A 13,260-nucleotide genomic window follows, 5' to 3' on the forward strand; every position below is an offset into this window, starting at 1 on the left:
CCCTCCCCGCCCTAAAAGAAAGGCCCCCCTTCGGTGCTGGTCCGGACTGCTCCGGACCACGCACATCCCTACCTGCCACCTCCCCAACGCAGCCAGGCCCTCCACCACCGCCGCACTGCCCGAACTCCCTGCTGCTCTGGAACTTCCACCTAAAGTTCCACCACGCATCCCCACACATCTGTCTGTCGGCTAAGAGAATTAATTATATAGAAGATATTTACTTCATTGACTTTTGCAAGAAGTGTAACCTACATAATATGACTTTGCCTTGCCAGCATAGCATAGTGGTTAGTGTTGGACTAAGACCAGGAAGAGCCGAGTTCAAATCCCCATTCAACCAATGTCATGCCCCTGTCCTCAGATAGTGAAGACGAAGGGAAAGCTGGCAGTTCTCCAGTAGCTACAGGGGTACCTGAAGGGCAGAGCCAGGCTGTCAGCCCACAGGAGATAGCTGAGGCAGGTCCAATCGAAACTTCAGGACACGCAGGGCTGTCAGAGGCAGCAGAGAAAGGGAGTGGAAAGCAGAATACTGAGGTAAACTATGAACCACCTCTGCCTCTTCATGAGAGAAGATTGATGAAATGCCGATAACAGGTGGAAGTGCTAAGGAAAAGTAAATGGCTGCTCAACAAGCCAGATAAACCCTAAATCTGTGCCAGCTGGCCAAAGGCAGAGAACAATTAAGCCACGCTATAAATTAAGTCTGAAGGCTGCAGCCAAACACTGAAAGCAACACGTTTCCTGGAGCCTGCCTCAGCAGAGCCAAAGACTCAGAGGAACCCCAGCTTCGTGTTGGCCTCTAGAGACCCAGGCTTTTCTGCTTTAACTCTACTATCTGACCGAGTCCTGACAACTGTACCTAGCTGCTACGTCTCCCCTGGGAATGCCTTGCACCTCTTTTACTCTGGAACTGTGCAATCTGGTGAGTGGACTGAGTTTGCAGGGAAGGATGTCTGAACTTGATACTGTAGTAAGTTGTTCTGTGTGTTTTTCTTGAAGACTGAAGATGATTCCAAGGACCTTCCAGCTACCTTAACAGAGACTGTGACTTAAGATGCCGGACAGACAGACTCCTGACAACCATGAAATTCACTGGGTTACTGTGGGTCAGTCTCGTATCCCTCAGCCTAACCTACCTTTACAGGGTTGTTGTGAGGATAATGATAATCATGTACACTGCTCTGAGCTCATTGGAGGAAGAGTGGCATATAAAATGTAAAAATAAAACAGGCCCTACTGTTTTATCTATTTCTATTCTGGGCTGAGAAAGAGGAAATGCACACACAGATGACTGCCATTCATGACCAGGTGACATGGTTCATTTAATCATGCAGATTTACCATGTAAGGTGGTTAAAGGATCCATAGCTCCCACTGTTTTTCAAATAAAGGTACTGGTCCTCTAGGCTTCTGTAAAGTAATGATTTATAGTCTAGGGGCTGGCTAGGAAAAAGTCTGCAGTAGTCATGAGATTGCAAAGCAATATCCTGCACAGCTTTTGTTGTTCTCCCAGGACCAGTTTATCCACCCTGCATTTTTATGAGCTTCCTAGTCTCCCTCTGTAACCCTAACCCTGGATCAACATGCCTGATGCAAGTGCATGAATAAATCCAACTGCAAAACCTATAACTCTTTGGTGTAAAATATACCCAGCCCTTCTTAAGACCATTGTGCCTGCAGAGAGAGCAAGCGCACGCGTTACCTACCTTTTAGGAGCAATTATTCATAAGTACTAAGCTGTCACTTGTTTCACAAAAGCTTTGTCACAAAGCACTGCAAAATTCAATACTAAAACACACAAAACAGAAAAGTTGTAACATTTTTATTTTTAAAAAGTCCAACGGCTTTAGAATAGATCCAAATGTATTAACTTCTCCAAAAAAAATACCAAATGGTACAATTTAAAGCATATTCTCCTTAAATACAAACTAGCTCTCTTGAGATGCATTGCATCAATGTTTTGCATCCATCCTGATGCAAAAGTTTTGTTTTTTTTAAATTGCATCCTGGCAGAACCAAACACAGGATGATCATCAGCTTACAGTCTACTTCAGCTCTAACAGAGACTTCTTCAACAGAATTCCTACTAACAAATAATAAAAATTGTTTATATTCCAAACATTTTTCATTGCAAAGGTTCAGAAGGAATTTCAAAGAATTAAAAACAGAAGAAATTGAACATTAATCATAATGGATGCATGACTATCTTAAAACTGCTCTAAGGAATCTCTGCTACTGTCAACGAAATCTTTGTTTTGAACCCCCAGAATAAAACTAGTTATTTGGGAATTTCAAAGGAAAAACAGAGAGGGTGTTAAACATAACAGGTTTCCGTAGACAGAGAGACTCAAATGGTATCCTTTTATCTAGCTGTGCCTAAAATGCACCACTCTAAATATTTTTAGACTAGGAAGCCAGAGATGTCCACACAGGTAATTGAACTGCTCATATAATGTTCTGAAAGTGACTAACCTCAATTGAGTTCCGATTGTGTGACTGAGGACTGTCCAACTTTGTACTCATCTTGAAAATGATTATGTATGTTCTGAATTAAAGAAGCCAAACCAGGGCTGCAAACTCTGGCCCTCCTGAAGATGTTGGACTACAGTTCCCACCATCCTTGACTACTGGCCACTGTGGCTGGAGATGATGGGAGCTGTAGTCCAACAACAGCTGGATGGCCAAAGTTGTGCAGCCCTGATCCCAACACACATGAAGTGTGTGTTTTGATATGTGGACTCCACTGCTTCGAATCTCTTGATACAACAGGAAGGTCCCCTGATCACCATGATGCTTCCCTGTTGAAACTATCACTACGTATAGGAGTCAAAGTGCACATTTCTACAACACAACAGAACTATCACTAACATAAATGTATCTGGTAGCTTTAAATAGTCATCAAACCATAGATTCAACAAACAAGGATTTAAAGCAAACTGTCAGCTTTTAAAGAAGGAAAAACACCTCAACGAGTTGGTTTAAATGTTCCACTCCACAGAGACCGTCATGTTCTAGCTGTCAAACCTATGGACCAGATTTGCACTACTTCCCACAGTGAGGTCTTGTTCCTCATTGCTGTCAGTCTTGCAAGTGACAATAGCTTAATTGCCACCCTTATTGGGTACAAAACGCTGGATTTTTATTTGGCCTCTTCGGCTTCCAAAAAACCTGTGGCTTCCAATGTCAGATGAACTCCAGACCTTCAGTGGATCAGACCTTTGAGCAGCCAAAGGCAGGGAAGTTCCCTTTGCCTCAAATTGTATGCTAAACATGAAAGCAAACATTGACAGGAAGGGGCAGAAATGAAGTGATGCCACATTCAGTTTCGCAGTGGTGGGTGGAACAAAGAGTGACCACCAACATCCACTGGCTGCTTAAGGAACCAAAATAGTACACCCTCCCCCACCCCTTGCTGGGGCTACATGGAATAAGTTTCCATCCGAGTAACATGACACCACCATCTAACCAAGCACACTGAATTTTCTCTTTGTTAATGGTCCAGGACCATGCCAGGTTTTGTTTCTTTTAACTATTCAAAAGTAAAAACAGTATTTTTCTAAAAAAAAAGATTCAGCTTCATCAGCATCTTGACACAAAGTTCAACATATCCATACTTTTCTGCCCAAAGTTAGTTCAGTTCCTTCGAGAGATGGACCCACCCACCCCCTCACATGGGGGTCTCTCGCACAGCCCCTAGCCCACAGTCACAAAGCGGCTGCCTTTGTTCTGAGAGAGGGCTGTTCTTTGTTCCTTCAGAATCCCAAAGCGCTCATTGAGGGTCATGTTTGTCTGAAAGACAAGAGGAGGATGTGAATTATTGCAGCAGTCAGCAAGGCTGAATATTAGAGCACCTGGATAATATTTCCTCAATATTCCCGCGACAAGTTAAAACGTCACTTCTCACATGTATCTCCCCCATCCTTCCCCCAAGGAGCTCAAGGTGCAAACATGGTTCCTGCCCAGGTGCATAGTGAGGGGAGAGGGGGCCTGTGTTCACACCTCTCTCCAGCGGCCCCTCAGAGTGAGAAATAGTGAAGAAAATAGGGAGGGGTGGAATTGGGGGGCCTGGGTTCTTTGAACCCATTTGCTCAATTATAGCTACACCCCTGATCCTGCCCACTGTTAGCCTCACAACAATCTTGTGAGGTAGGCAAGGCGGTGTACAGAGGCATCCTAACCCACGGATCTTAGGGCCCTGATCTGTGGCCTCCAAGGTCCAGGGGGCCCCTCCAAAGACCAGGGGGCCTCCTAACGCCACCCCGCACCTGCTCTGCCGCTGCTCCAGCCACTGCCCACTGCCCTGAACCGTGGCTTTTCTGTAATTGTAGCTGCCATGTGCGGTGGTGGTGGGTGAGCCAAGCAGGCACAGCAGCCCTCAAAAAATGTGAGGTGCGCAGCAGCCACAGCTCACCCCCCACATGGCGGCTAACATGCCAGAAAAGCTGCAGTTTGGCATGGCTGGGCCTTGCGGTGGGGAGAGGTTTTGCGGCAGCGGCAGCAGTCCGGGCACCAAAATCAAGCTAGGTGTGCTACTCACTGACTGTGAGAGATAGCGACTGACCCGATGTCAGCCAGTGAATGTCATGGCTGAGCAAAGGTTGGAACCCAGGCCTCTCCAAACTGGCTCTCACTCATTCACACACTTAGAATTGACTGGGGCATTGATACAACTGAGACAGGAAATTGGAGAAGACACAAGATGGTATCTTGGTGTTTGGGTTCCAAGTCACTAAGGCCTAGTCACGAGTTCCCAGACTGACCTCGAGGTTTCCAAAGGCCACTGTGGCTGGGGATGATGCAAGCTGCAACCCAACAACTTCTGAGAACCCAGGTTTGCAAGCCTCTGACCTAGATGATCCAACTGTGGGGTGGGCCTGAAAGTGGCAGGATGCTACCAAAAGGAAGGTGCCACTAGATTTCTAAGTTCAGGGTCACTGATGGGACGAACTGGAAGGACCCCATAACCAATTCCTGCACAGAGATGAGATTTTTCTGAAAAATCTCTCCATGCAAGTGTATTTGCATAAAATTTGCAATTTAAAAAATTTCACATTTTCCTGATATCCTAAATAGATTATGATCTAATTTGGCATTTTATTTGCCCCCCCCCCAAAGTAAAAACACTTTACTTTAAAGTGTTAACCTAACTATATTAAATGTCCCCTCATTGAAGCTAAAGTCCCCTGCTAACTGAGCAAAGAGGCACCTTTTTAAAATGGTGATTCTCTTTATTTAGCAGGGGAAGAGCAACTGACCCTCTCCATCCCCAGCACAGCATTCCTCCAGTGGCTGTTGCTGGCATCTATCTCATGTTTCTTTTTTTCGATTGTGAGTCCTTTGAGGACAGGGATCCATTTTATTTATTTCTATGTAAACCACTTTGGGAACTTTTTGTTGAAAAGCAGTATATAAATATTAGTCATATTTGTAAAGTTTTTCAAGTAATCAAATGGAATATTTCCACAGAAAGATAGTATGCAAAAGTTTTCTGCAGGAAATAATAATAATAATAATAATTATTATTATTATTACATTTATATCCCACTCTTCCTCCAAGGAGCCCAGAGTGGTGTACTACATACTTGAGTTTCTCTTTCACAACAACCCTGTGAAGTAGGTTAGGCTGAGAGAGAATGATTGGCCCAGAGTCACCCAGCAAGTCTCATGGCTGAATGGGGATTTGAACTCGGGTCTCCCCGGGCCTAGTCCAGCACTCTAACCACTACACCATGCTGGCTACACTCACATCTTTACTATCACACATCTTTACTCCTGCAAAATCTGATTGCTCAGATGGGAAAGCTCTCTTATCCTCCCACGACCAGGCCCCCTAGGATCTCTCTGGAAGAGGAAGGGCAGGATGAATGGATGAATGAGTGAGCAGGATAGGCACTGGTTGGGAGAGGAAGGAGTGCGTGCCACAGCCAAGCAAGTCTGCAATACTGCCTTGCTGCCGTTTCTGCAAATCCTCTCATGCACTGCCCACATAGATCAGTGTGCTAGAATCCTCACACACTGAACAAGTGTGCTAGAGCTTGGCTGGGAAGAGGAGATGGCAAGCTTCAAAGGGACTCAAAATGCACGGGGGGGGGGGGAGCCACATTAAAAGAGAGACAAGACAATTAGGAGTAATGGTGACAGATTTGACCCTCCCCACCCCCCAAAAAGAAAAAAGGAAATGATCAGTCTTGGCCAAACTAGTTTCAGTGGAGCAGAATGAATAAGAACATATTGGGGAAGATTAAGAGAAGAGTTGAAAGATGAAGATATGGATGCAAAAAAATCCTCAAGATATTGAGGAGGACAAGGGTAGAGTAAGAAAAGTTTACTTTTAAGGGTGGGGGGAAGAGGACATGTGCTTTGGGGCAAGGAAGGGAGTCAGAGGACACAGAGAGCACACGTGAGCAAGTGCATGCAGGAGCAAGGATCCAAGAGCTTTGCAAAACACTGTCCCAGGTCCCCAGTTTCCCTTTCATTCATCAAAGTAACGGAGAAGCACTGCAGAAAGCCCTATTCAGGCATTATTAGTAAGGCTGAATGTGAGTACAGTGTGTAAAATGGGTCCAGAAGTCCCGCCCCATCAGTCATTTGTGGCAGCACGTCACTAACTATGAGAGTGGTGTTCATCTGAAGAGATGAGTGCCCCAACCATGATGGTGGGTATTTCCATGAGCAGGAGGTGCATGATCAGCACCAAGTCAACTGCTGTGATTCCACAGCAAGATCTGAAGTTAAGCAACAAAGGCCAAATGTACTACAGGGTGCGCACATTTTATAAACCTTGCACATCTATTTTATTTAGTTCTAGAATTGCGCCAAATAACCAACCTGCTTTCCAACACTGTTAATATCGAACTGCAGTGGAACACCTTTAGGAATCTTCTTCTCTTCTGATTGTCCGCTCTTCATGAGAAAGGGAGGCATCGGAGTGCTGGTTAGCCTTGGCTTCAAAGAACTGCAGAGAAAGACATCATAATGGCACACTGAAAAAGGTCAACAGAAATGTTTATTTTGCCAGAATCTAAAGCAGAGGAGATGTCCCCCGAGTGGTCTACTTCAAAACAAAATATTAAGGGAAAGGGGGATTTAATTAGAAGTGTAAGGTCACAGTTGTGATGTTACTGCTGGGCACTGTTCCCTCTAAGGTGTGGGCACATGTGCACGCTCACGAGTTTTTGGATGTCTGCTCATTTCAATTTAGATCCCGCTCAGGTTGAATCGGGAAGGCCCCACTCTGAATGCAGGTACGCGCACACTGCCTTCATACTGCCACCCAGAACAAAACGCATTTCACACAGAGATGAAAAAAATTAGAGGGACTGCTGCTGCTGGGCCTGGATGATGCAAGTCAAATCTTGCACCAGATCACAATCTTTTCCCTCTGCTTCCCATAACTGTTCTCACCATTGGGGCTTTTAATGCAAGATTAAGCTGTTTGACTCACATTGGGGATGGCACTGCGCCGGGATTGTCGATAGATACAGTCAAGATGCCTCCATTTGTAGTGGATGTTCGCCATCTGGTTGGGAAGCACAAGACCCCAAGATGAATCTCCAGCAAACCCTTTGGTGTCCTACAGCATGCATTTCTCACTAGCAGACACATCTAGTTATGGGTCATCAAGAAACTACAAGGCACTAGGGTAGGGGCTGCCCCGATGGGGTCAAGAGGCACCGCTGAATAGGGGAGTTTGCCTCCGATCCCCTCCTTCTGTTCACTGACAATGTAGGTGGTCAGACTCAGAAGGGCAGAAATATTTTGTTTGGGCTGCCTGCTTTCCAGACTGTTCTGGCCTCTCTACCCCTAGGCTCAGATACAAGCATCCTTCTCACCAGCTCAGCAGCTCTTCTATAGTAATCACAGGCAGAGTTTGACTAACTAGGCTAATGCTGGATAACGGCTGGCCCACAAACCTTTGTCACAACACCTGACACTCCATACCCCAGAAGTACATTAACTGAAGTAGATACATGTTCTTATCTCTATTTACTGTTGTCTTCACCTCAGTTCTCTGTGGCACATTTTGGACTGCAGGTTTCTTGGGGCAGGGACCTGTCCTCTTGTACTTTGGAAAGCCCCATATGTACAAATGGTGCATAATCATCATCTGAAGGGCTTTTCAAGAGGACCAGCATCCTTAACCTTAACATGCCACCTGTGCTAGAACACGGAGTGGGCCACCTTCTACAAAAGTTGTGTCTTAGAATATGCAATTGTCTAGTCCTGTTTAATTGATATGATGTGTATTTTATTCTGTATATTTGACAGAGTATATTTTGATATAGAAAAATGGGATACAAGTTATAGAAATAAACAAATGCAAGCCTTTTAGAATTAAGCCACATACAGCTCCTCATCCCATTAATTTCAGACAGACGGGTTGCAATTCTGCAAAATCTACTGCTACAGGAGCAGCTGATATTCCTTCTTATAAAACCCCTCCTTTCTAGTCTGGTCAGAGGGAAGCACTGGTCATTTTACTTCTATCAAATAAGTCCACTGAGGAATCCTCATTCAGAACAGAATAGGAGCCACAACAAGAAATGCCCTGCTTCATATGCAAGCAAAGTGGACAGCCATTTTATTTTCAAAAGCTAATACTTTGGAAACAGAGGCAGGATGGTGATCAAGACTGGAAGGAGCGCAGAGATGTTCAAACCTAACACATGCCAGTTATTAAGCAACACATTCCTGGCTGTTAAAGCAGTCCTCCAAACTTTGAGAGAGCAAGGACAGAGAAGAGCATTTAGACCGGTCCTTTCAACACCACCCCACACTGTGCTGCTTGTAATCCACTGTCAGCAGCCTCATACCTACCCACAAGGCCCCCTATAGCCTTCGGGGTGTGTGTGTGTGTCTCAACTCACAATCTGAGGATCACCAGCTTTTACCTCAGTCCTACCCACATTTACTAAGAAGAAAGGCCAATGGGCTTACTGCCACATAAGCAGATGCCTAGGACTGCTAACTGAACAAAGAGACACCTTTTAAAGTGGCGATTCTCTTCTATTTAGCAGCGGGAGAGCAACTGGCCCTCCCCGACCCCAGGACAGCATCCCTCCAGTGGCTGTTGCTGGTATCTAACTAATGTTTCTTTTTAGATTGTGAGCTCTCTGGGGACAGGGGACCATCTTGTTTATGTATTTTTTCTATGTCTACCGCTTTGAGAACTTTGGTTGAAGAGAAGTATATAAATATCTCTAGCAGTAGTAGCAGCAGCCGGACTGCAGCCTTGTAGAAGCCACTAGCCAGGCCCAACGTCAACCCAATGGATAGCAAGCAGCCAGCAAACCGCATATCCACTACAGACACAACACCACACTTTATGTTAAGTGCATCTGTTAAGCCACACGTCAATAGTCAGGGAAGCAGCCTTAAAATCTGGCCATAGAGGCCAATGGGAAACTGCAGCAGCTCTGGAAGGCACAAGCCCTTCACAACTGCCCTGCTCATTAAACTGGGACACCTACGGATGAGCTCTTGTTGTGCCTTGGCCACTCAGGTCATCTTCTGGATGTACTTGAGCCTTCACCTGGAGAGAGAGAGAGAGAAACACATAAGAATTAATCCAGCTATGCAGGTTCAGAAAAGCAAGAAAGCTGAAGCTTGCAGGTGGGCGGACGTTACTGGCAATACAATCCCAAACACGTCTGTTCAGAAATAGGTCCCTGCAGATTCACCAGAACTTACTCTAGCAAGTGTGTTGAAGGTTGCCGTTCGAGAGTGTTCGGGGTGTGTGTGTGTTGGCTGGGGTAGGGGTGGGGTGTTGATGGAAGGGGAGAACCACTATTCAGCAAGCTCTTGTGGACTCTGCTGAAGCCTACTGGAACTTGATCAACCGCTTCCAACAGCTTTGGGAGTAGGGAACATAGGAAGCTGCCTTATACTGAGTCAGACCATTAGTGCAGCTAGCGCACTATTTTCTACACTGACTGGCAGCAGCTCCCCAAGGTTTCAGGCAGGAGTTCTTCCCAGTCATACCTGGAGATGGTTCCAGGAATTGCACCTGGGACCTTCTGCCTGCAAAGCAAATGCTCTGCCACTGAACTATGGCCTATATAGGGCTTTCCAGAGGGATCCACAAAGTTGCCTGCCTAGCAAATAAGGAAATCTATGGATATGGTGAGGTATGCCTGTGTCTGAAGATGTCGTTTGTAACCAGACTGTTAGCCACTTTTAATATAATAGAAAAGCAGGATATCAATATCAAAATCAACACTGCATTTCTTCCAAACATCAAAAGGAGAGACGGAAGCCAGATTCCGTCCAGCCTGTGTAAGGAAAAGCCTCACCCCATAGGACAACTGCACTCAGCAGCACACACCCTCAAAGGGGTGGGAGGCCGTTTTCCCTCTGCTTTCCATAGGTTCTTAACTTGGCACTGAGAGAAGCATCAGAGAGTTGGGGAGGGGCTTTAACGCCATCTTCCTCCAGCCTCTCTCTTAGCTGCCCTGCCACCAGAAGAGGAGACTCGCATTCTGTCCATGTCCTGCCTCCAGCTCTTTCCAGTCACCTGGACTGCAAGTCTGGCGATCAGCAGCATTAAGCAATTTCCCACCATAGTTCCTTTGGGCCTCCCTGCCTGAGGATTCAGATGCCTTACTTCTCATTTTTCAACCACTCCCAATTACCAATCTTCTTCTGCAGGGTACTCTCCTTTTTTCTATGCTTAGAACTCACATATGCCAATTTCTACATTAACTTCTGCCAACTGGGGTGATGTTCATATTTGAGCTGAGGGAAAGCAACTGTCTTTATTCAGCCCAGCATAACATCCCTCCCAGTGGCTGTGGCTGGTGTCTCCTTTCTTTTTCTAGATAGTATTTCTAAGAGACACCATCTGGAATCTGCCAGTGAAGTAGGAGCAGAGCCACTGCAAAGTAGCGCCTCCCATCCACAATCCCCTCAGATGTTCCAGAAGAATACCATGGTCAATAGTATGGAAGGCTGCTGAGAGATCCAGAAGGACCAACAGAGTCACACTCTCTTTGTTGATCCCAATTGGAGATCATCCATCAGGCCAACCAAGGCAGTCTCCATCCCACAGCCTGCCCGAAAGCCAGTTTGAAATGGGTCTTGATAATCAGTTTCCTCCAAGACTGCCTGAAGTTGGGAGCAGGGTGGATTTGATTTAAATCAAACTGATTTAAATCATGATTTAAATCACTAGCAGGGTGGATAAAAATCAATGATTTTTTTTAAAAAATAAAAAAAATCGGATTTTTTGATTTAAATCGGATTTTTTTGATTTAAAAAAAAATCATTGATTTTTATCCACCCTGCTAGTGATTTAAATCGTAATTTAAATCATGATTTAAATCAGTTTGATTTAAATCAAATCCACCCTGGTTGGGAGGCCATCACCTTCTCAATCTCCTTGTCCAGCCATGGAAGGTTGGAGACAGGCCTGCTTAACTCCGAGGAATCCAAGGCATGCTTCTTCAGAAGTGGTCTAATAATTGCCTCCTTACAACAAGGGATCATCCTATCATCCCCCACAAAAGCATTTATCATCTCTACCAGGCCCTCTACAATAGCCTCCCTGCAAGATAGTATAAGCAATGCCGGGCAAGGATCAAGAGGACAGGTGGTAGGCCACAACATTCCAAGCAACTTGTCCACATCCTCAGGAGTCACGTACTGAAACTGATCCAGGGTCATCACATGAGGAGCTGCTGGACACCTCGGCATCAGACTCTGTAACAATTATGGAGTTTGAATCCAAGTTGGCTCGAATAGGAGAGATTTTGTCCACAGAAAACTCATTAAAAATGTCACAGTGAGTAATTGTTGGTTCCAAGTACTGATTCAAGGTGGAAGGAGCACACACTATCCCCTGCACAACACTGAACAACTACACTGGACGTGAACTTGTGGATGCAATATGAGCGGAAAAGAATCTCTTTTTTGCCGTACGTATTGCCTGAACATAGGTCTTCAGAAGCGCTCTATGTAATAATCTATCAGATTCGAGTTGTGTCTTTCTCCACTTGCACTCTAGCCATATACTTCGCCACTTCAGCCCCTGTAGTTGTTCTTTATACCAAGGGGCTAGTTTCGAAGAGCTTCAGAGAGGACGTTTAGGAGCGATCGTGTCCACTGCCCTGGTGAATTGGTTGTTCCAATTCTCCACCAAAGCGTCGACAGGGTCACTAGCAGAGACAACACTGAATCCCTCCAAGGCTTCTTGGAATCCTACTGGATCCAATAACCTTCTCAGGCGGACCATCCTAATGGGGCCCCCGTCCCTGTGGAGGTGGGATGTGGTCATGACTCCAACCTTAACCAGATGGTGGTCCGTCCATGACAAGGAATAAATCACAGGAGCCCCCACCCTGTTCAGAGTGAAAGACCAGATCAAGCGTGTGACCAGCAATATGCATTGGTCCTGCAACTACTTGGGGATAGGCCCGTAGTTGTCATTGCCACTATGAACTCCTGAGTTGCCCCGAACAAATTGGTCCCAAAGTGAACACTGGAGTCCCCACCACCACAAGCCTGGGCGACTCCAACGCCAAGCCCGAGACCAAGTCCGTCAGCAAAGTTAGGGACTCCGTTGGGCAGCGAGGCGATCGGTACACCAACAGAGGTCCCAGTCTATCCCTGGTCCCCAAACTTAAATACACACATTCAATATGATCAGACAGTTCAACAGGGATCCCGGCAAGGGAGATGTTGTTCTAATAGACCACAGCCACTCCACCACCCCACCCATATCCCCTCCTCTGCTCCTCAACAGAGTATCCTGGAGGGAGCTGGGACCAGACCGGGCCACCAGCCTCCCTGAACCAAGTCTCTGTAATATATACCAGATCCCCAGCAACGGCCTGCTAATCTGTCAACGTCTTGGGGTTGTGTTTTTAATGAAAGGCGGTATGGAAATGTAAAAATAAAAATAAATAAACGTTACTTCTTCTGTTCCCCACCACCACTGGAATAGCTGGCCCATGATCAGTAGATACACCCCGTCTCCCCATCTCCAGACAGACCCAGAACATTAAAACTGAACTCACCCAGGATTTCAAAACAGAAGCTGAATTAAAATACCCACCCACTTTTAAACACCCACAATGAATCTTGAGCCAAACAGCCTGGCCCTCACTCTCATTATCCTCCGAAGTGGCTTCCCCAAAGGGGCGACCCCCTTTGGTGTCACCCCTTCAGTGGTGGGCCCGCTGCCACAGGCAGCATTCCTATAAAGGCCCACAGCCGGGCAGATGGTACCAGGAACGGCTGAGTCACTCAGTCCTGCCCCCAGTCC

The 13,260-nt window shown here is 46.0% G+C and overlaps 1 protein-coding gene across 2 annotated transcripts in view; it reads right to left on the bottom strand.

Annotated features, from left to right (window-relative positions):
* Positions 1–1,806: 1,806 nt before the first annotated feature.
* Positions 1,807–13,260, bottom strand: part of FYTTD1 (forty-two-three domain containing 1) — a 35,737-nt gene continuing 24,283 nt past the window's right edge. For both annotated transcript variants that reach the window (XM_053311355.1, XM_053311354.1), the window contains exons 6-9: positions 9,470–9,531; positions 7,444–7,518; positions 6,828–6,954; positions 1,807–3,788 (exon numbers count right to left, since the gene is read on the bottom strand). In XM_053311355.1, the coding sequence (XP_053167330.1) occupies positions 3,693–3,788; positions 6,828–6,954; positions 7,444–7,518; positions 9,470–9,531 (360 nt within the window). In that variant the 3' untranslated portion in view covers positions 1,807–3,692. The remainder of the gene's footprint in view (positions 3,789–6,827; positions 6,955–7,443; positions 7,519–9,469; positions 9,532–13,260) is intronic.

This window comes from Hemicordylus capensis, chromosome 3 (genome assembly GCF_027244095.1).
Source record: "Hemicordylus capensis ecotype Gifberg chromosome 3, rHemCap1.1.pri, whole genome shotgun sequence".
Taxonomy (NCBI): Eukaryota; Metazoa; Chordata; class Lepidosauria; order Squamata; family Cordylidae; genus Hemicordylus; species Hemicordylus capensis.